Consider the following 21,586-nt stretch of genomic DNA (forward strand, 5'->3'; position numbering starts at 1 on the left):
TGCAGATCCCTAAGGGCTTTGTCCTAGGTTTGTTGCTGTCTCAAATGTGACATGGAGTTTAAGTTCACCAACTAGAGGGAAAGGCAGGGTTCCCTCTAGGGTGAGAAGTGAGTGAAGGAGACAGTTCCTTCCAGAGGAAGTTGTTAGGGAGATCAAAGATCTGAAAGGAAGGGATTGGCATGCTGAAGAATCTGCAGAAGGGGCTGGGGATATGGCCTAGTGGCAAGAGTGCTTGTCTCATATACATGAGGCCCTGGGTTCAATTCCCCAGCACCACATATATAGAAAATGGCCAGAAGTGGCGCTGTGGCTCAAGTGGCAGAGTGCTAGCCTTGAGCAAAAAGAAGCCAGGGACAGTGCTCAGGCCCTGAGTCCAAGCCCCAGGACTGGCCAAAAAAAAAAAGAATCTGCAGAAGATGGCCAGGCAAGGCTGTGCCTGGGAGCTGGAGGAGTGGGAAGTGGCACTTACACTTTGCCATGGCCTGGAAGTGGCAGAACATGACCCTTTAAGGGGGACTCAAAATAGTTCTGGGTAGCTAGGCCACACTGTGTCAAAACATTAGGCAGGAATCCTACTAGGAGGAAGGTTTATCAGAGTTTCCGGGGAAATTGGGCATAGTCTGGGTGGACCTGGATCTCTTGATTTTTCCACCTTCAACCTTAGGCCCATGACCCCATGGCATCTGGGTACTGTGGTTTCTCCAAAATAAGGTCCTCTCTTGCTTCAGTTCCCCCCCCCCCCCATGAGCCTCCCCAACTTCTTTTTCTTTTTGATTCTGGGGCTTGAACTCAGGGCCTGGGCACTGTCTTTGAGCTTTTTTGTTGGACTATGCTCTAGCACTTGAGCCAGAGCTCCACTTCCGGCTTGTATGTGGTTAACTGGAGGCAAAAGCCTCACAGACATCTTCCGGCACCGGCTGTCTTGGAACCGTGATTCTCAGATCGCAGCCCCCTGAGGATCACAGGCAAGAGTCACCGGCGCCCGGCTTGTATTCTTGCTTCGGACAAAAAGGAACACAACGATCAGGAACTCCAGAATCTTTTGTTTTCCCATGACATCGTCGGGCGCGCTTCCCTCAGGCTCCCACCCTGCGGAGGGACAGCTGTCTTCCGGAGACCGTCGGCGCCTGCGCTTCCCGACAGTCAGCCCCAAGAGCCGCGCTCCAGGGGACGCACCTCCCACGCCCCGCCCCTCTGCCCGCCCTTCCCTGCGAGGCCCCGCCCCCACTCAGCCCGATCTCGATTGGCTGTCAGGAACGAGGCGGGGCCCAGCGATTGGCTGCGCCGGCGGCCGCGGGGCTGACGTGGCCGGGCCGGCTTGCGGACTCTTAGCGCCGGGCCCGGGACAGAGGATCCTGGAGTGAGTGAGACGCGGGAGCGCCAGCCGGGGCCATGCCGCTGGAACTGGAGTTGTGCCCCGGGCGCTGGGTGGGCGGGCAGCACCCGTGCTTCATCATTGCCGAGATTGGCCAGAACCACCAGGGCGACCTGGACGTGGCCAAGCGCATGATCCGCACGGCGAAGGTGAGGAGACGTGGGCCGCGGGAGGGCGTGGCCGGCTTCCCCCCGGGTCCCGCGTCCGCCCGCACCCGTCACCGATCCTGTTTTCTCCCTCATCCTCCACGCCTTCCTCCTGACTTGTCTGCAGCTCAGCGGTGTTCCAAACTGACCTTCTCCATCCTGCTTCAACACTCGCACTCGGCCAGATCTTACACCCGCGTGGCCATCTAGATCTAGGTGACCAGGCTCCTTCCCCCCCCCCCCGCGGGTCCCGGGGGCAGTGGTTGGCTTCCAGGAGTGCCTGACAGCCTCTGACAGCCCCTGGAACTTTCCCGCCGTAGGGCCCTCGCCAGCCCCCAGGTTTGGAATATGAACCGGTTAGAAGTTAGGTCGCGGGTTTAAGTCCTGCTGGTTATTTAACAGCCTCTGTGAGCTTCAGTTTCCTTATTCGAGATCCGGATTGATAAATAGTAGTACTGACCTCATAGGACTGTTTTGAGTGTCAAGTGAGATAACTCTCAGCCCAGTGGAGCTCTCAGGGTACTGGGCACATGACTCCGTAAATGTTAGTTCTTGTTAGAGATCGGATGCTTGTGAGTAATCATGCTCCTGAATCTTGGTGACGTTCCCCTCATCTGCAGGACCACTTAGATGCCTGCTCCTCTTCCCCTCCAGTCCCTTCTCCCCCCCGCCTCCCATAGTGAAGCTTGGATTCAGGACCACTTAGATACTTGCTCCCCCTTCCTCCCTTTCCCCCCTTCTCATCGTGAGGCTTGAATTTAGGGCCTGGGTGCTGTGCTGTCCCTGTGCTTTTGTCCTCAAGGCTAGTGCTGTACCGCTTTAAGCTGCATCTCGACTTCCAATTTTCTGCCTGGTTCATTGGAGATATGAGTCTCGTGAACTTTCCTGCCCAGGCAGGTATTGACCTGCGATCCCCCAGATCTCAGCCTCCTGAGTGGCTAGGATTACAAGCAATGCCAGGCTTAGATGCCTTTTTCAACCTGTAACCCATCCTGTGTCTCATTTCATTGTGATTACTGTGAAGCCTTCTTCTGTTATGAATCCCCCCTTTGAAGAGAGACTGTCACTATGGCCACAGCCTCCTGCATAAGTTGATTCCTTGGTTTAGAGGTAGTTCCTGTCATTTTTCCTTTCATCAGTGCTGTTCACCTGATTTTCAGATCATTTATGATTCATTTTCATTATTTCAGGACTAATTTTTTATAGACACCTAACCAATGAATTGTAAAAGAGTATCAATTTCTAACAATTAAATTGCCAACAATTTTTGGATTCTTATTTTGAGACACCGGACTAAGTGCTGTAGCTCACACAATGCATCCTATCCACTCATGTAGTTCTTGCAACAACTCAAGGCAGGAGGTGCTGATTTCATTCTCAAGGCACTGAGAGGTGACTTGCCCAGAGTACACAGCTGGCTAGTTATGTGGACCACTGGACTGTAGCCTTCCTATTGTAAAGTTTTCTAGGGAGAAGTTCCTGCTTTTATTTTAAAGGACTAGTTTGTTTTGCCAAGGTGTGACCATTTTTGCCTGCTGAGGTTGTAAAATACTTAGCGATAAGGAAGCCATGGAAACATGAAGTTACATCATTTGTCTTATAACGTCTCTTAGTCTTGGAGGGTGGTGGGAGAGTGCTGGGCTTCAAGCTGTACTGATTGTACAGAATCCTAGATGGGAGTCAATACACATTTACTAGTGAGTAAATCTTTGACAGGTGACTTTCTTCTCTCAGTTTTACTTGCTTTACTGTGTGTGTGTGTGTGTGTGTGTGTGTGTGTGTGTATGTGTGTGTGTGCCCATGGTGGTACTGGAACTTGAACTCAGAGCCTCACATTCTCATTCAGCTTTCTTGCTCAGGCTGGTACTCTAACACTTGGGCGATGTCTCCAGTTTAGAATTTTGCTTCTTATTTTGGAGATGTTATCTTAGCACTTTTCTGCCTAGGCAGGATTTGAACCATGATCCCCCAGGTCTCCGCCTCCTAGCATTACAAGGGGGAGCTACTGGTGCTCAGCTGAAGCAGGCGAATTTTTTTAAATTCCTATATTTCAGGATTTAAAAATTTTTGTTTTGACTTTGCTGCCATTTGTGGATTTGTCACATTTGCTAGTTACCTAATGTGTATTATGTACCATCTGGTTTGCTTATATATGGATATTTACAATAATAGAAATAGAGGGTTTTTGTTTGTTTTTTATTTATTTATTTATTTTTTTGGCCAGTCCTGGGCCTTGGACTCAGGGCCTGAGCACTGTCCCTGGCTTCTTCCCGCTCAAGGCTAGCACTCTGCCACTTGAGCCACAGCGCCGCTTCTGGCCGTTTTCTGTATATGTGGTGCTGGGGAATCGAACCTAGGGCCTCGTGTATCCGAGGCAGGCACTCTTGCCACTAGGCTATATCCCCAGCCCCTTTTGTTTGTTTTTTGTTGTTGGTTATCGGGCTTGAACTCAAGGCCTGGGAGCCTGTCCCCTGATCTTTTCTGCTCAAGGCTAGTGCTCTACCACTTTGAACCACAGCTCTACTTCCAGCTTTCCAGTGGTTAATTGGAGATAAGATTCTCATGGACTTTCCTGCCCGAGCTGCCTTTGAACTGTGATCCTCAAATCTCAGCCTCCTGAGTAGCTAGGATTACATGTATGAGCCACCAGTGCCTGGCTTAGAGGGTTTTGTTTTGTGTTAGTTTTCTTCTTTTTTTTTCCCTCATTATTGTGTTAAAATTGAATAAAAGGCCAGAGGTGTGGCTTAAGTGGTAGAGCACCAGCCTAGCAAGTTCAGGGCTGAATTCAACTCCAGTGTGTACACACACACACACACACACACACACACACACACACACACGATGTAAGGTCTACACGGTCTTAGCCTTTATTTTCATGCCTCTATAGAGGTTCCTCAGAGCACTTTTAAAATCTGAGTCTAGGGGGAGGGAAAGGGGGGAAGGGAGGGGGGCATGAGGGACAAGGCAACAAACAGTACAAGAAATGTATCCAATGCCCAACGTATGATACTGTAACCTCTCTGTACATCAGTTTGATAATAAAAATTTGGGAAAAAAAAATCTGAGTCTAAGCTGGGCGCTGGTAGCTCACGCCTGTCATCCTAGCTACTCAGGAGGCTGAGATCTGAGGATCATGGTTGGAAGTCACCCCAGGCAGAAAACTTCATGAGGCTCCAATAAACTACTCAGAAAAAGCTGTAAGAGGTGCTGTGGTTCAAGTGGTAGTGTGCTAGTCTTGAGCACAAAGAGGCTTAGGGAGAGCACCTGGGCCCTGAGTTCAAGCCCCAAGACCACCACTACTGACAACAAAAATCTGGCGTTAGTTCTGATTGTTCTTTGTATGCATAGAAGAAACTGAGTCATAGATGGGAAATGTCTTATTTAAGAGTTACAGTCAGGGACTGGAAGGGTAGTTTACATGGTGCCTCACAAGTATAAACCCCTAAATTCAATCCCTGCTGCTGGCCGGTGGGGGGAGTTAAGGTCAGAGATAGGCCAGAATAACTCTCCCCTAAATCCTGATCCCCTGCTTACTTACATATTGTGTTGGGCTGAAGTTCAGAATGTAAAAGCATCCTTAACTCTGAAGCTGTGTGTGTGTGTATCTGGTGTTGGGGATTGAACTCAGGGCCTCGTGTAGGGTCTGCCACTGAGGTACAACCCAACCCATTTTAATTTTGTGTGGAGACAGGGTTTCAATAAGTTTCCCAGGCTGTACTTGAACTTGCCCTCCTCTTAGACCAGGAATTATATGTAGGCTGGAACTACAGGTATATACCACTATACCCAGTTTTTTTTCTTTTAATGAAAGAGGGCCTGTTCTTTCTTCCTTTACCTTTCTTTTTCTTTTTTTGAGGAAGGGTCTTTTTGTGTAGCCTGGGCTGATCTCAAACTCACTATATTCTTACCTCAGCTTCCCCCGCTGGGATTACTGACTGGGTATTCCAGGTATGTGTCACCACACCAGTTTCCCATGAAATAAGTTTTACTTATTATAATACAAAACTGGGGTGTTTTTTTTTTTTTTTTTGCCAGTCCTGGGGCTTGAACTCAGGGCCTGAGCACTGTCCCTGGCTTCTTTTTGCTCAAGGCTAGCACTGTGCCACTTGAGTCACAGCGCCACTTCTGGCTGTTTTGTATATATGTGGTGCTGAGGAATGGAACCCAGGGCTTCATGTATATAAGGCAAGCACTCTTGCCTCTAGGCCATATTCCCAGCCCCTGGGGTTTTTTTTTGTTTGTTTGTTTGTTTGTTTCTTGCTTTAAAAAATATATATTATTGGTATTGTAAAGGTGATATATAGAGAGAAGGATTACAGTTACATAAGTCAGGTAACGGGTACAATTGAAAAATTGTTTATCTTTATTATATAAAGGTGATGTACAGAAGGGTTACAGTTTCACAGGTCAGGTAAAGAGTACATTTCTTTTTGGACCGTGTCACCCTTCCTTCACTCTCTCTCACTTTTTCCCTTCCATTCCTACCCACGTTATATAGTTCTTTTTCAATACAGCATCTAGTGACTACCGTCTAGTGAGTACCGTTGTTGCATTTGTTTCCCCTTTGTTCTTGTTTGTTTTTAAAGAGAGAAAAGGAGGGGAAGATCTCCCATTTCCAAACAACGTTTTTTTCCCCTTCCATACTTTTCTTCCATCTCTTTTTCTTTGAGGGTTCCTAAAACCTGTCAGTCCACATGGCCTTAGATGTACTGCGGTAATCTCCTGGTCCTGGAGTTCCTCCTCTCCCTGAGAATCCCCTGGTTACTGAAAGGCATCCTGCTGTGTTGCAGGAGTGTGGAGCTGATTGTGCCAAGTTCCAGAAGAGCGAGCTGGAATTCAAGTTCAACCGGAAGGCCCTGCAGAGGCCATACACGTCAAAACACTCCTGGGGGAAGACATATGGGGAGCACAAGCGGCACCTGGAGTTCAGCCATGCCCAGTACAAGGAGCTGCAGCAGTACGCCCAGGAGATCGGCATCTTCTTCACTGCCTCGGGCATGGATGAGGTGTGTGAGTCCTCTGCCTTTCCCTTGCCACGTTAGCAGACCCACTGGGCAGCCAACAGTTGGTTTCTTTTGTCTTAGGGCCAGCCATAGCCCTTGCTTGCCTTTTCTGCACTCAGCTAAGTGGGAAGCCAGCAGCTGCCAGGCCCAGTGATGTTTGTGAGAAAGTACTATGGTTTTAAAAACTGAGTTCAAGCCCCAATATCTACATTTTAAAGAAAGAAAGCCAGCTGGGGCTCACGCCTGTAATCCTAGCTACTTAAGAGACTAAGATCTGAGGATCATGGTTTGAAGTCAGCCCAGGCAAGAAAGTTCATGAGACTCTTATTTCTAGTAAGCCACCAAAAAACTAGAAGTGGAGCCATGGGCCCAAGTGACAGAGCGTTAGCCTTGAGCAAAAGAAACACACACACACACACACACACACACACCTGCCCTTAAAAAATTTTTTTTGGGGGGGGCCTCTCCAGAAGGAGAGTCTCTTCTTTCCTTTCACAGCTTTCTTCTCAGGCTTAAGTAAATTTACTGTTTACCTTAAAAAAAAAAAAAAAAAAGAATACCTTGCATACGACAGCGTGATGTTCCTTGGGGATGTTAGGCTGAGTGCAAAAGCCACTCACATACTAGCTTTCTGCTGGCTTCTGGGTATGTCGTTGTTCAGGTGGAGAGCAGGCAAGTGGCTGTCGCAGGTTAGAGGGAGAGGGGAGTGTGCTTGGCCTGGAGCATCATGGGAGATTCTTGTAGTAACGGCATTTCTTGTAGCTGCGTGCAAATCTACTGTTATCTGAAAATAAAAACATTGCCCCCACAAAATTTTGATTTTAATCAGGAAAGATGAATAGATAGAAGCCTTATCTTTTTCTGGTTTCCATTTCCTGGAGTTCATTTTTTTTTTTTTTTTTTGGCCAGTCCTGGGGCTTGGACTCAGGGCCTGAGCACTGTCCCTGGCTTCCTTTTTTTGCTCAAAGCTAGCACTCTGCCACTTGAGCCACAGCGCCACTTCTGGCCGTTTTCTGTATATGTGGTGCTGGGGAATCGAACCCAGGGCCTCATGTATACGAGGCAGGCACTCTTGCCACTAGGCCATATCCCCAGCCCTGGAGTTCATTTTGATAAACATTATTTTATGTAATCATATGCACATAGGCATGGCACCTTTATGTTTCTTAAGAATATCTTCCTCTGGGGCTGGGGATATGGCCTAGTGGCAAGAGTGCCTGCCTCATATACATGAAGCCCTGGGTTCAATTCCCCAGCACCACATATACAGAAAATGGCCAGAAGTGGCGCTGTGGCTCAACTGGCAGAATGCTAGCCTTGAGCAAAAAGAAGCCAGGGACAGTGCTCAGGCCCTGAGTCCAAGCCCAGGACTGGCAAAAAAAAAAAAAAGAATATCTTCCTCTGGTTTTACTGTGTGTGAATAGAGTCCTGTATAATTTATCATGTCGCATGTGTTTTAGACCTAATGTGCTCATATGAGAGAAGACATGCACCATTTGTGTCTCTGAGCTTGGCTTACCTCACTTAACATAGTTTGTGCTAGATCCATCCATCTCCCTGCAAATGATGGAAACTTATTCTTTCTGATGGCTGTGTAAAATTCCATTGTGTATAGGTACCACATTTTTTTTTGATCTACATATCTATTGTGGGGCATCTGGATAAGCCTTATTTATTTAGGTTGGTTGTGGGGCTTCAACTCCTGGGCCCAGGTGCTGTTCCTGAGCTCTTCAGCTCAACCCTAGCGCTCTACCACTTTGAGCCACAGCACCACTTTTGGTTTTCTGGAGGTTAATTGGAGATAAGAGTTGCATGGACTTTTCTGCCTACTCTGGCTTTGAACCTTGATCCTCAGAGCTCAGCTTCCTGAGTAACTAGGATTACAGACATGAGCCATTAATGCCTGGTGATAGCCTTATTTTTTTATTTTATTTATTTTATTTTATTTTTTGCCAGTCCTGGGCCTTAGATTCAGGGCCTGAGCACTGTCCCTGGCTTCATTTTGCTCAAGGCTAGTACTCTGCCACTTGAGCCACAGCACCACTTCTGGCTCTTTCTGTATATGTGGTGCTGAGGAATCAAACCCAGGGTTTCATGTATACGAGGCAAGCACTCTACCACTAGGCTACATTCCCAGCCCCAACAAGCCTTATTTTTAAAAAATATTTCTGAGCCAGGTCTTGGGGCTCACACCTCTAATCCTAGCTACTTTGGAGCCTTCATGATCCACAGAGGAAAAAAGATACTGTAAAGCTTTCTTTTGTGAATTAAAAAAAATGCAAAGTAAACCATCCAAGATTAAATACTCAGAAAAACTTTTAAAACAACCCTTTAGAAAAGCATTCATTGACATTGCTTGCTGAGCTGGCATTTCCTGCCCCACAGCTGTTGGAGACGTTGGCCTGGGCTGGTCTCTTGTTCCGTGTTGGCTGGGCAGGTAGTGCCTAGTATTTACCCATGCGGACTTCCTCATGGACACCAGGCATCTAGAGTGCCAGTTTCCACAATGCATGTGCTGTTCTAGTGTGTTCTCTGTGGGCCAAGGGAAGGTGAAAGGTGTGGCCAGATTTTATTAAGGCCAAGAAAACTTCCAGGGCACCTGGGAGCTGTAGTAAAGGGACCATTCTGTGGAAGAAGCAGGCGGAAGGCATGACCTTAGCGTGACCTTAGCAAGTGTGAACTTAGCAAGCATGACCTTAGTAGTACCCCGGAGGACACCTTTAGTGTACAGCAATGACTACCTCAGCAGAGCTGCCCTCCCGCTAGCCCCTGCCTCTGCCCTGCCTTACCTTCCTCTCCTCTCCTCTCCTCTTCTCTCTCTCTCTCTCTCTCTCTCTCTCTCTCTCTCTCTCTCTCTCTCTCTGTCTCTTTTGTGCCAGTCGTGGGATTTGAACTCAGGGCCTAGGCTCTGTTGCTGAGCTTCTTTTGCTTAAAGCTAGCCCCTACCATTGGCGCTACAGCTCTACTTCTAGTTTTCTTGGTAGTCTAGTGGTGATTGGAGTCTCACAGACTTTTCCTGCTAGAGCTGGCTTTGAACCATGATCCTCAGATCTCAGCCTCCTGAACAGCTAGGATATCAGGTGTGAGCCACGGGTTCCTGGCTCCTTTTTCTTTTCCTTCCTGCCCACTAGCAGGTGGCACAATGCCTTCTGGTAGACTTTTAGGTGCAGACTGTCCCACCTTGGGGTGGAGATCCTTTCTTCCTGGCTCATCACCGTGAGCTTCTTTCCTGTCTCCTGCAAGATCCACGGCCAAAGAAGAGAGAATGAGCTTTTGTTTGTTCGTTTTTGATGCCGATACTGGGACTTAAAATCAGAGCCTCACACTCTTGCTTACTGTGTGTATGTGTGTGTGTGTGTGTGTGCGTGCGCACACACACACACACATGCACTGTTAGTGGAGCTTGAACTCCAGGCCTGGGGGCTGTCCCTTAGCTCTCTCACTCAAGGCTGTCACTCTTAACATTTCCAGTTTGGCTTGGAAGTAGAGATGCCTTTTAGAGATATGAGAATGGTTTAGTTGGAAGTAAGTACTTTTTGGATTTGTCTGCCAGGTCTGGCTTCAAAACTCTGTTTCTCAGATCTCAGCCTCCTAAGTAACTGGAAACCAAGAATGATCCTGCATCCCTGCCTCTCCTTTCTCTCACCCCTTCCTTAGTCCAGTGGCTCCTGAGTTTGTCAGTGCACACTAAGGAGAGGGAATTCTGTGCATACACAGTGTCAGCTGTAATTTGTTAATTGAATTAGAGCTTAATAAGTTTTTCGGCCATGTGCCAGTGGCTCACGCCTATAATCCTTGCTACTCAGGAGGCTGAGAACTAAATATTGCGGCTTGAAGCCAGCTCAGATAGGACAGTGTGTATCTCAAATCAACCAGCAAAATGCCCTTCAGAGGTGAAAGGAGGAAGTCCCAGGCCTCACAGATGGAGAGGGCATCTGACAGCAGTGAGAGCAGATTGAGGAAGCCAAGGAGCCCACGCAAGAGAGAAAGGGACCACCAGCTCTGACTTAGCCTGTGGGGCTCCATGCTATCTCAAGACCGTGGCTTCACTAACTGAAGTTGCCACCCTTTCCAGGGCCAGGAATCCAAATTGGCAGTTTTCTAAGTGGCCACTAGGTGGTGGTAGTCCCTCACCCGTCCCAGCAGGATTTTGCCCCCCACCCCTCTCCACCACCATTTTTTGTCACTTGAAAATAGAAATTAATGAAGGTTCCCACCTCCTTGGTAAACTTCTTTTTTTCTTTTTCTTTTGGGGCTTGAACTCGGGGCCTGGGTGCTGTCCCTGAGCTGTTTCACTCAAGGCTAGTGCTCTACCACTTTGAACCACTTCCAGTTTTCTGGTGATTAATTGGAGATGTAAATCTGATGGACTTTCCTGCTTGTTCTGGCTTTGAACCATGATCCTCAGATCTCATCCTCCTGAGTAGGTAGGATTACAGATGTGAGCCACCAATGCCTGCCTGGTAAACTTCTATTGAACCCTCCCTCCATCCCTCCATCCCTTCCTCCCTCCCTCCCTTCCTCCCTTCCTTCCTGTCTTTCTCTTCTTTATTTCTGCACTTGACCTCTTTGTTCCTGTTGCTCTGTGTCTCCCCTGAGCCATCTCATTCCTAACCTAGAAGACTACTCTCAGCCCCTGTCACTTACTCCTCCCTTCTTAAAACAATTTCAATGTTCTATTTTCATCCATACAAAGAAATGACTTTCTACCATATTCATCTTCATTCATGCCTTCCCTTCTACCTCACTCCCCCCCTACAAGTGCTCACTCAACAGTGCTGGTTCTAGTTTCTTCTTATTCTGTGTGTGTATGTGCTTGTGTGTGTGCACACGCATATGTGCACTAATACTGAAACTTGAACTCAAAGCCTAGGTTGTTGTCCCTTAGCTTTTTCCTCTAGAGTTGGTGCCATGCTTGAGTCACACTTCCAGGTTTCTGGTGACTAATGGGAAATAGAGTCTCATGGACTTCCCTGCCTTGTCTGATGTTGAACCTCTCAGCACTTAGATCTCAGCCCCTGAGTCTCTAGCATTATAAGTGTCAGCCACCAGTGCCAGCTTTATTTGTGTTAAGATTGCACCAAGGCATTTCAGTGTGGTATTTTAGATGTACACATATTGTGTTGTGCAGATTTGTGGAGCCTGCCCAGGTCGGCATTAGATACAGGGTGGACAGATGGGGGGTGGGGGTGGCTAGCAGTGCATTCTGGAAGGTGACGAGATGACAGAACAGATCTTTCAGGTTCCACAACGGTGAAAAAGAGCTTCCTTGTTAATTTTTGTAGATGGCAGTTGAGTTTCTACATGAACTGAATGTTCCATTCTTCAAAGTTGGATCTGGAGACACAAACAATTTTCCGTATCTGGAGAAGACAGCCAAGAAAGGTAAGTGGCTTGGCCAGGCGTTGTGGCATACTCCTGTAATTGTAGTAATCTGCCTCCTAAGTTCAAGGCCAGCCTGGGCAAATTTAGCAAGACCTCTTCTCAGGGACAAAATAGGAGCTGGACATGCTGGCTCATACCTGTAATTCCAGCTGCTCAGGAGGCAGAGATCGAGTGGATCATGGTTCAAGGTCAGCCTAAGCACAATGTTCATGAGACTCCCAGTTCAAACATTAACTGAGCATCTGTTGCTACAGCCATATGAGCTACATGAGCTATAGGATATGGTCTTGGTCCAGGCCAGCTTGGGCATAACTAAAAGCTATCCCCAAAATAACTAAAGCAGAACAGGCTGGGGACATGGATCCAGTAGTAGAGCACTTGCTTAACTTGCAATCCCTAGTGACACACGTACACATAGACAAAGTAAGTGTCTCATGTTTGTTGTAAAGTCTGAGCAAATCAGAACATGTACATTTTTACCTTCCTATCGGCACCCTGTTTGAGGTGGCTCTCATGAAGAAAACTCCAAAACCCTTTTTTGACAGCATATACTTCTCCTCTTTGGCTTTGAGGCAGAGCTCAAATGGGCGCAGGGATGGAATCTGCGCCCAGTGCATCCTGGGTGAGCATGGGGTACCATTGGGCTGCATCCCCAGCCCCTGGAAGGTGTGTTCTATTTGCCATCTGTTTATGACAGGTTTTTCTTTTTCTTTTCTTTTTTTGCCAGCTCTTGGGCTTGAACTCAGGGCCTGACCACTGTCCCTGGCTTCCTAGCACTCTACCACTTGAGCCACAGCCTCACTTCTGGCTTTTTCTATATACGTGGTGCTAAAGAATCAAACCCAGGGTTTCATGTATGTGAGGCAAGCACTCTACCACTGGCCATATTCCCAGCCCTGTGTGTGACAGTTTGTGAGGTGGTTTTGCAGCGGGAGTTTGCTCAGCTGACCTCCTAACAATCCAGGGCCTGTTACGTTGCTCGCTGCTCCCTCCATACACGATCCATGTGACATTTCTTCATCGGAAATGTTCTGGGTTTTGGAATACTCTGTGTGCGCGCCAGTACTGGGGCTTGAACTCAGGGCCTGGGAACTGCTCCTTAGCTTTTTGACTGAAGTTCAGTGCTCTACCACTTAAGCCACAGTTGTTGTTCTTGCTTTTTGGTAGTTATTGGAGACAGAGTCTCAAGGACTTTCCTGCCCAGGCTGGCTTCCAACCTTGGTCCTCAGATCTCAGCCTCCTGAGTAAGTGAGAGTCACTGGCACCCAGCTTCCCTTTGGACTTTTGATCTGGCAGAGGAAGGTTCGACCTGTAGCATACCGTGCAGCTTTGCAGTGCCCCAAGAGGCTTGTCTCTTAGGAATGTGGGACATTGGAGAAGAACAGTGTTGGGGTGGCAGGAACTCACGTTGCCCACTGCCAGAGGCAAGAAGCCTCTACCTTGTTCCCCACTGTGGCTGGCACAGTTCATGGTTAAGTTGGAAGCTGAGACTGACAGCTAGGATGTATTTGACGGAGACTGTGATCCCTAAAATGAGAGTGTTGGGTTTCTCAGGTCGTCCGATGGTGATCTCCAGTGGGATGCAGTCGATGGACACCATGAAGCAAGTCTATCAGATTGTAAAGCCCCTGAACCCCAACTTCTGCTTCCTGCAGTGCACCAGTGCATACCCACTGCAGCCTGAGGACGCCAACCTGCGGGTCATCTCGGTGAGGCGAGACTGGGGCCGAGGGGCTTTTCTTGGACCATTGGCTGTGGGAAAGATAGGGACTGCTTTGCTCTGTGTAGTTGTCTGTGTGTTTTTAATGCCAGAGATGGAACTGAGGGCCTGTGGGTAGACAAGTACTCCACACCAGCCCTAGCCTTCTTTATAACCAGCGTTCTAATCAGCCATAGCCCCTTTTATAATTTATTTCGCTGTGGATAGTGTTGTTATAAATCAAATTTGGTTTTCTAGTGGTTAATTAGAGATAAGAGTCCCATGGACTTTCCTGCCTGGGCTAGCTTTGAACCAGTATCCTCAGATCTCAGGCTCCTGAGTAGCTAGGACTGCAGGCCCAAGCCACTGGTACCCAGTTGCATGATTTGTTCTTAATTCTGAAGTCTGTGCTGCAGAACCATGAACACACCCCACAGAAACTTGTATCTTAAAAACATCTGGGACCCCAGATGTTTTCCTTGATTCTCTTTCTTGGTGTGACATAGACCCTTTCTCCCCTGTGTCCTCTGCTCCTGATGAATTGGTGCATATGAGGTACTTTGCGAACCCACCATCTGAGGCCTAGCCCACCTACATCACAGCAGTTCGAATCTCCTGACCTAGGGCTTTCCAGATGCCCTAGGTTTTTTTCTTAATCCTTATCTGAGTCTTTCTGCTGCCTTTAAGCTTTTGTTCACCCTCATCAACAAGACCCACCCATCTTAGGATGTCTTTCGTTGCAGTCAGTGAATTATAGATAATTGATTCATTAATTATTCAACATTTCTTCCAATGGATTGTGTTGAGATTGGGCAAGCTGTGTATATAATTGAAGGTGTCTGAGTGTAGCGCATGCTTGGTTTTAACAGCTCAGGCTAATTCAGCATGACAAGTGCCTTTTGAATAGGCTTAGGTGTTCAGTTTTAGTTATGCTGTTGTTTCCAGTAGTCTATGCAGAGTAAAACATTTATAAAATTCATTCTTTTGGGTTTGTTGGGGTTTTTTTTTTTGGTTTGGTGCTGGTACAGGAGCTTGAACTCAAGGCCTCACACTCTCCCTTAGAGTTTTGCTCAAGGCTGGCAAGCCGCCCGAGCCACAGCTCCACTTCTGGCTTTTTGGTGGTTAACTGGAGATAAGAGTCTCATGGACTTCCCTGCCCAGCTTGGCTTTGAACCATGATCCTCAGCTCAGCCTCCTGAGTAGCTAAGGTGAAAGGCATGAGCCGCCTGGCTGAGACGCATTCTTTGTGACAGCAGTGACCGTTGTTTCAGAGCTTTCACGATGTGCTGGGTGTCCATCCTGCATGCACGGTGATCTCCAGTGGAGGGGCTCAGAGAGCCCCCAGGGTCTTGCTCATTGTTGCACAGCTGGTGAGAGGCTGAACCGAGGCCCAGTATTGCCTAACTCCCACAGTGTGGGGTAAGGCACCCAAGTGGATAACCTTTAACGCTTTTTCCATTTTGCAGGAGTATCAGAAGCTTTTTCCTGACATCCCCATAGGGTATTCTGGGCATGAGACAGGCATCGCAATATCTGTGGCTGCTGTGGCTCTGGGAGCCAAGGTGCTGGAACGTCACATAACTCTGGACAAGACCTGGAAGGGAAGTGATCACTCGGCCTCACTGGAGCCTGGAGAGCTGGCTGAGCTGGTGCGGTCCGTGCGCCTTGTGGAGAGGGCACTAGGCTCCCCAAGCAAGCAGCTGCTCCCCTGTGAGATGGCCTGCAACGAGAAGGTGGGTACTGCCCAGCTCTGCTGGGCTCTGTACAGGGGGAGTGTATGGAGTGGGAGAGAACACAGTGCCCCTGCCTGAGAGGAGGAGTCATTGCAGACCCTCCCTGAGGCAGGTCCATGGGAGGCAGGAGAGCCACCTCTCCCCCCCCCCCCCCCCCCCAAGTGTTCACCGGCTCTTGGGAGCAGCAGAGGAACTTTACCACATCTTTACCATGTCTCTGAAGCGTGGGGTGCCAGGGCTCCTGGACTACAGGCGATATAAAGGGGATAATCCTGGGGTTTGCCAAGCACGGGGTCCCTTGGGTAAGGAAGCCCTGAAGCTTTAGGATGAAAGCCAGCAGAATTCCTACACACCAAGGCACTGGACTAGGGGGTACCCACTGTGGCAGGCTGTCTGGGTCAGGGCAAAGGTCAAATGCCATTCACACGTGGCGAGTGTTACACCTCCAAAGTAGAAATGCATACTTACTGGGCAGCTGGGAGTAGAAGGGAACGAGACGCCTTCCAGGGGAAGAGGGGAGACCCAGGAGTGAGAGCCACAGCATTTGGACGTGTGTTTGGCAATTTGAGCAAACACTGAACCACGACTGGATATAGAACTTGATAATCGTCTGTTGATGTACATGTTCTCCTGGCACTAAATTCTCAGCAGCAGTGATTGCTTAGGCTCTTTGGGGGAGGGATGGAAGACTCAAAATTTTTATTTAGAGAATTGGGCACCAGTAGCTCACACCTCAATCCTAGCTACTCAAGAGGCTGAGAACTAAGGCCCAAAGCCAGCCCAGGCAGAAAAGTCTGTCTCCATCTCGCTTTAACCAGCAAAAAAGCAGGACTGGAGGCATGGCTCAAGTGGTAGAGCACCAGCCATGAGCCAGAAAGCGGAGTGAGGTTGTATGGACCTGATTTCAAAACCCCAGTAGTACCAAATAAACATTATTTAAGAAGCAGAACCACTGCTTGTGAACTTCATATTGCTTCGTTGTCCTCATCTGCTTGTCCTGTGACCTGAACCACAGTTGCTCTCAGTGACTTGTGCCCTCTCAAGCTCTATTTTACCAAACAAAATGGACTCTCTTTGAAGGTCCCTCCAGAGCTGTGGACCAGGAATGGCATTGTCAGTTCTCACCCTGCCTGTTTGTCACCTTGGACAACTCGCCTGCCTTCTTTGGGCCTCACTTTCCCCATGTTTGCACTGAGATTGCGAAAGCAGTCCTGTATTGAGAGTATACTGTTTCAAGAACATTATGTGTTGTCACTAGTCTGTACAGTCATCTCACAAGCTACAGGCACTGATACCTTCCCATTTGACAAGGCATTTACTTACCCCAGCTGACAGGGATCGAGCCTGGCTCTGATTGGCTACACCTCTGAGCTCACACTTCCTGGACAGTCCCCTCCTCCCGGTCTGTGTCATCACCTCGTATTGGCTGAAGCCTTGTGTATGTGAGGTGCTGTTCTGAGTACAGGAATAAGAAGAGTTCTTTCTGTTTGTCATGGTTCCTGTGCAAACTGAACAAAGAGCTTGGGTGTGAAGGGGCACAGAGGAGCTACTGCTGTGAGTCTGACTGTCTCCATCTTGTCCACAGCTGGGCAAGTCTGTGGTAGCCAAGGTGAAAATCCCAGAAGGCACCATTTTAACCCTGGATATGCTCACAGTGAAGGTGGGTGAGCCCAAAGGCTATCCTCCTGAGGACATCTTTAATCTAGTGGGCAAGAAGGTTCTGGTCACTGTTGAAGAAGATGATACCATCCTGGAAGAATCAGTAGAAAATCATGGCAAGAAAATCAAGTCTTAAAATAAAGTGCAATTCTCTGAATTTCCACTCACCTTGCTGCTGTCATTCAGTGTGTAAGGGTGAGTAGAGGAAACATGGCTGTTGTGTTGTTCACACATAGACACACACACACACACACACACACACACACACACACACACACACACACACACACACACACACACACACACACACACACACTATTTCTAGCCAGGCCCTGGGTCCAGCCCACTGGGAGGAAAAAGGGTAACTAAGATGATTTCTGCTTGTTGGCTGGCCCAGAGGGAGGTGGGCTCAAAGCAGATCTAGGCCCTGTATTTCCTGAGGCCCACAGGGACAGGAGCCTTCCCTCTGCAGTCAGCTGCCTCGCCTCTCTCCCTTACCACTCCTCCTGTCCTGGACTCTGTGTTGGGAGCACTCTGTGGTGGCCGTTGGTGCTAGAGAAGGGATTGTTTACACTATTGTATAGGCTGAGGAAAGCACTCCTATCCCTGAGAACAGGGGGGAGGGAGCTAGCACTTCTCTGCCTCTCAGCACGTTCCCAGGGCCTCTGTGCCCAGAACTTCTGGAGCCCTGGACAGTGCAGTGAGCGGCCTTGTCCCTCAGCCTGGCAGGCTCACAGCATACCCCAGCTGGGTGAGGAAGCCTGGCATCAGTTTGTGAGAAGGGGAGGTGTGCAGTAGTGAAGGAAAGAGATCAGTGGGAAGGGGCAGCAGTATGGGGCTTGAAGCTTGCAAATTGAAAATCTCTGAGGGTGATGCTGAGGTCAACAGGATATTATGTCACTCACTGTGAAATTACAAATCCAGAGCCAGGTGCAGGTCACTAATGCCTGTAATCCTAGATACGTAGGATGCTGAGATCGGAGGATCATGGTTTGAAGCCAATCTGGGTAGGAATCAGTGAGACGCTTATCTCCAATGAAGCACATACACACACAAAATAGCCAGAAGTGGTGCTGTAGCTCACGTGATAGAGCACTACCCTTGGGCAAAAAAAGCTCAGGAACAGTGCTCAGGTCTTGAGTTCAAGTCCTAGCCAGCACCAAATTAAATATTATTTGGTGCCAGGGGCACCAAATAAAAAAAAGAAAGTACAGGTCCAGCCAGGGGCTGTTGGCTCATGCCTGTAATCCTAGCTACTTGAGAAGAAGAGATGAGAGGCTCAAGGTGTGAAGCCAATCCAAGCAGAAAAGTGTAAGACTCTTATCTCCAATTAAGTACCAAGAAAGCTGGAACTGGAAATGTGACTCAAGTGGTAGAACACCAACCTTAAGCAGAAAAAGCCAAGTAGGAACACAAAACCCTGTGTTCAGGCCCTAGTACCTGTGTGTTCACACATACAAAATTACAAACCTAACTAATATAGAAGATTCTCTTTTTTGTGTGTGTGTGGGGGCAGTCTTGGAGATGGAACTCAGGGCCTGGGCATGGTCCCTGAGCTTCTTTTGCTCAATGCTAACATTCTACCACTTGAGCCACAGTTCCACTCCCACCATTTTGGCAGTTAATTGGAGATGAGTCTTATGGACTTTCCTACCCTGGCTGGCTTTGAACTATAATTCTCATATCTCAGCCTCATGAGTAGCTAGGCTTACAGGCATACATTGGCACCCAGCTGATTCTTACTTTTTTAAAACTGCTTGAACAAGTACCATGTGTCTTTTAACACCAATGCCATATTTTATTTTCCTTTATTCTTTTTTTTTTTTTTTTTTTGTCAATTGTGGGGCTTGAACTCTGGTCCTGGGCCCTGTCCCTGAGCTCTTCAGCTCAAGGCTAGTGCTCTGCCACTTTGAGCCACAGCACCACTTCTGGTTTCTGGTAGTTAATTGGAGATAGAGTCTTTCCTGCCCGGGCTGCCTTTGAACCACAGTCCTCAGATCTCAGCCTCCTGAGTAGCAAGGATTACAGGCATGAGCCACTAGTGCCTGTTTTCCTTTATTCTTTTGACCTTATACTGAAGTTATTTTCACGTGTCTTTTCAGATTCCTGATCTTTGTTCATATTTATGTAAGCTTATTTACTATAAACTCCTCTTATTTCAGTGGGTATTTGTGTTTCTTCTCAAGTATATATAATCAGCCTTGTAAGTGTAGGGCCTCCCTCTCCTGTGGATCCCAAAACAACATCTGGAGAGGTGTGTGGATGTGTGTGTGTGCACACACACACGGGTGGTGGGGGAGGATCCTGGGTTGTACTCAGAGGAAAAACTGTGAATTGGTGTGCTAAGAACTGAGCTGTGAGACTTCAATTCTTGGCTAGTATTCCTCACCTTTATTTCTCTCTCTAAGCTGCTCAGTAAACAATGCCTTCCTGATTCGCTACAGCAGTAGAGAAAGCGACCATTAAGCAAATGCCTAAGACTTGCTAATCAGAAGAGACATTGGGTGGTAGTAGTGGGTGATGCTCAAGCCTGGATCCTGAGGGAAGGATCTAGGTGCTAGCCAAGGATGTGCAGTTGATTTGATTTCCTGCAGGGAGCTGGGGACCCTGGGGGTGGGGCAGGCAGTCATCTCTAGTCCTGGCAGCCTGGAACGTCAAACAGGCCCAGGCTGCCCTATGCATTGCAAGCTGCGCTGGAGGGGTACTGAAGCCACAGGCCTGGAAAAGACGGTGGGCCACAGTCCAGACTTCACTTCTCAGGGCGTGGGGAAAATAGTGTGATGGTGACAGTGTGATGTATAGTATGGTGAATCACTGTTACTGCTCGCAGCCACTAACAGCTGGGTTAGAAGATTCCTCTTGTTCCCCTAAGGGCTGACACTTGGGCACCCCTCTAGCCAGGTCCAGTTGGGAAGCTGGTTCAGAAGACATGTCTGAGTGCTTACTAGATGGGAGACACTGCCCGGCCCATGGCGAGGTGGCAGACCGGCCTCTAAAGCCACATGTGTAGATTGCTGACATGTTTTTTGTTTTGTTTTGTTTTGTTTTTGCCAGTGCTGGGGCTTGAACTCAGGGCCTGAGCACTGTCCCTGGCTTCTTTTTGCTCAAGCCTAGCACTCTACTCCTTGAGCCACAGCGCCTCTTCTGGCTTTTCCTATATATGTGGTGCTGAGGAATCGACCCCAGGGCTTCACGTATACGAGGCAAACACTCTACCACTAGGCCATATTCCTAGCCCTGCTGACATGTTTAAAAAGGGTCATGGGGAGAAGGATAGGAAAACGGCTAGAAGTGGCGCTGTGGCTCAAGTGGTAGAGTGCTAGTCTTGATGTTCAATCAGGGACCAGCCTTCTGCCACAAGAAAATTGGTGAAGAATATGGAAGTTGTTCAGTTTTTGGGTACCATATACTTTATTGAAGTCACATTAACTCTGAATACTGAGCAGTTATAAGAACAATGTTCATTAAGATAATACACTGGGAAAATGCTGTTATTTGAAAATCCTGCTAGGGCTGAGAGATAGCTCAGTGGTAGAGGTGCTTGTCCAGTGTGGTATGAGGCCCAGCATCACAGAATTTGGAAAAACAGTCTGCAAGTGATTTGCTGTTATCAATGAGGAAACTTTTACCAGTGTACTTTTAAGGGGCACAGTGGTATGAGCACAATGGCATGACTTGGAAACTTCTTTCCTGCTGGCACACAGCTCCAGGCTGTCAGATGTCCTGCACTGTGTCGGGGTGCAAGGGGAACTCTGTTGAGGTACTCTTCCGTCCCATAAAGGCTGGGTAGTCTTTTACACTTTTGAAGGCAATTTCATAAGCTTTGGTGCATTTGAGCATCAGCCCTGGTAATGAGAGCTTTTACCCATCTTGCAGATGCGGTTGCAGAAGTAGTGATCCCAGTTGTGGACTGCAACTAGTTTTCTGGCTAGCACAGACATTGACTTAGAGCCGGTTCAGTTGCTCTTCAGTCCAGCTATCTATTGGCATAGATCCAAGAGTCTCAAACTACATCTCCCTTGGGGTATGAGGCCTCATCTTAGAGCTCAGAGGGGGAAGTCAGAGGTGGAACCATGCCCCACAGAGTGACCAGGTGAAAGTAAAGCATCAGAGGCTGTGACTCAATGAGCAGGACAGGGGCAAGTGGCTATCAAGAATTAACAGTAGGGGCTGGGGATATGGCCTAGTGGCAAGAGTGCTTGCCTCGTATACATGAGGCCCTGGGTTCAATTCCCCAGCACCACATATACAGAAAATGGCCAGAAGTGGTGCTGTGGCTCAAGTGGCAGAGTGTTAGCCTTGAGCAAAAAAAGCCAGGGACAGTGCTCAGGCCCTGAGTCCAAGGCCCAGGACTGGCCAAAAAACAAAAAACAAACAAACAACAAAAAAAGAATTAACAGTAGGGGGCTGGGAATATGGCCTAGTGGTAGAGTGCTTGCATTGTATACATGAAGCCCTGCGATCAATTCCTCAGCACCACATATGTAGAAAAAGCCAGAGGTGGCACTGTGGCTCAAGTGGTAGAGTGCTAGTCTTCAGCAGAAAGAACCCAGGTACAGTGCTCAGGCCCTGAGTTCAAGGCCCAG

At 48.3% G+C, this 21,586-nt stretch overlaps 1 protein-coding gene across 1 annotated transcript; it reads left to right on the forward strand.

Annotated features, from left to right (window-relative positions):
- The first annotated feature begins 1,324 nt into the window (after positions 1–1,324).
- On the forward strand, positions 1,325–17,168 carry Nans (N-acetylneuraminate synthase). The gene is made up of 6 exons (XM_048337890.1): positions 1,325–1,524; positions 6,312–6,527; positions 11,810–11,909; positions 13,464–13,618; positions 15,075–15,341; positions 16,927–17,168. The coding sequence occupies exons 1-6, from the start codon at positions 1,393–1,395 to the stop codon at positions 17,134–17,136; spliced, it is 1,080 nt and encodes a 359-aa protein (XP_048193847.1). The 5' UTR covers positions 1,325–1,392; the 3' UTR covers positions 17,137–17,168.
- Positions 17,169–21,586: the final 4,418 nt, after the last annotated feature.

The sequence above is a fragment of the Perognathus longimembris genome, chromosome 1, assembly GCF_023159225.1.
Source record: "Perognathus longimembris pacificus isolate PPM17 chromosome 1, ASM2315922v1, whole genome shotgun sequence".
Taxonomy (NCBI): Eukaryota; Metazoa; Chordata; class Mammalia; order Rodentia; family Heteromyidae; genus Perognathus; species Perognathus longimembris.

Coding starts and splice junctions, on each gene's coding strand:
- Nans (XM_048337890.1), top strand. CDS start 1,393: ATGCCGCTGGAACTGGAGTTGTGCCCCGGGCGCTGGGTGGGCGGGCAG. Junction 6,528..11,809: donor CTGCCTCGGGCATGGATGAG/GTGTGTGAGTCC, acceptor TAATTTTTGTAG/ATGGCAGTTGAGTTTCTACA. Junction 15,342..16,926: donor AGATGGCCTGCAACGAGAAG/GTGGGTACTGCC, acceptor TCTTGTCCACAG/CTGGGCAAGTCTGTGGTAGC.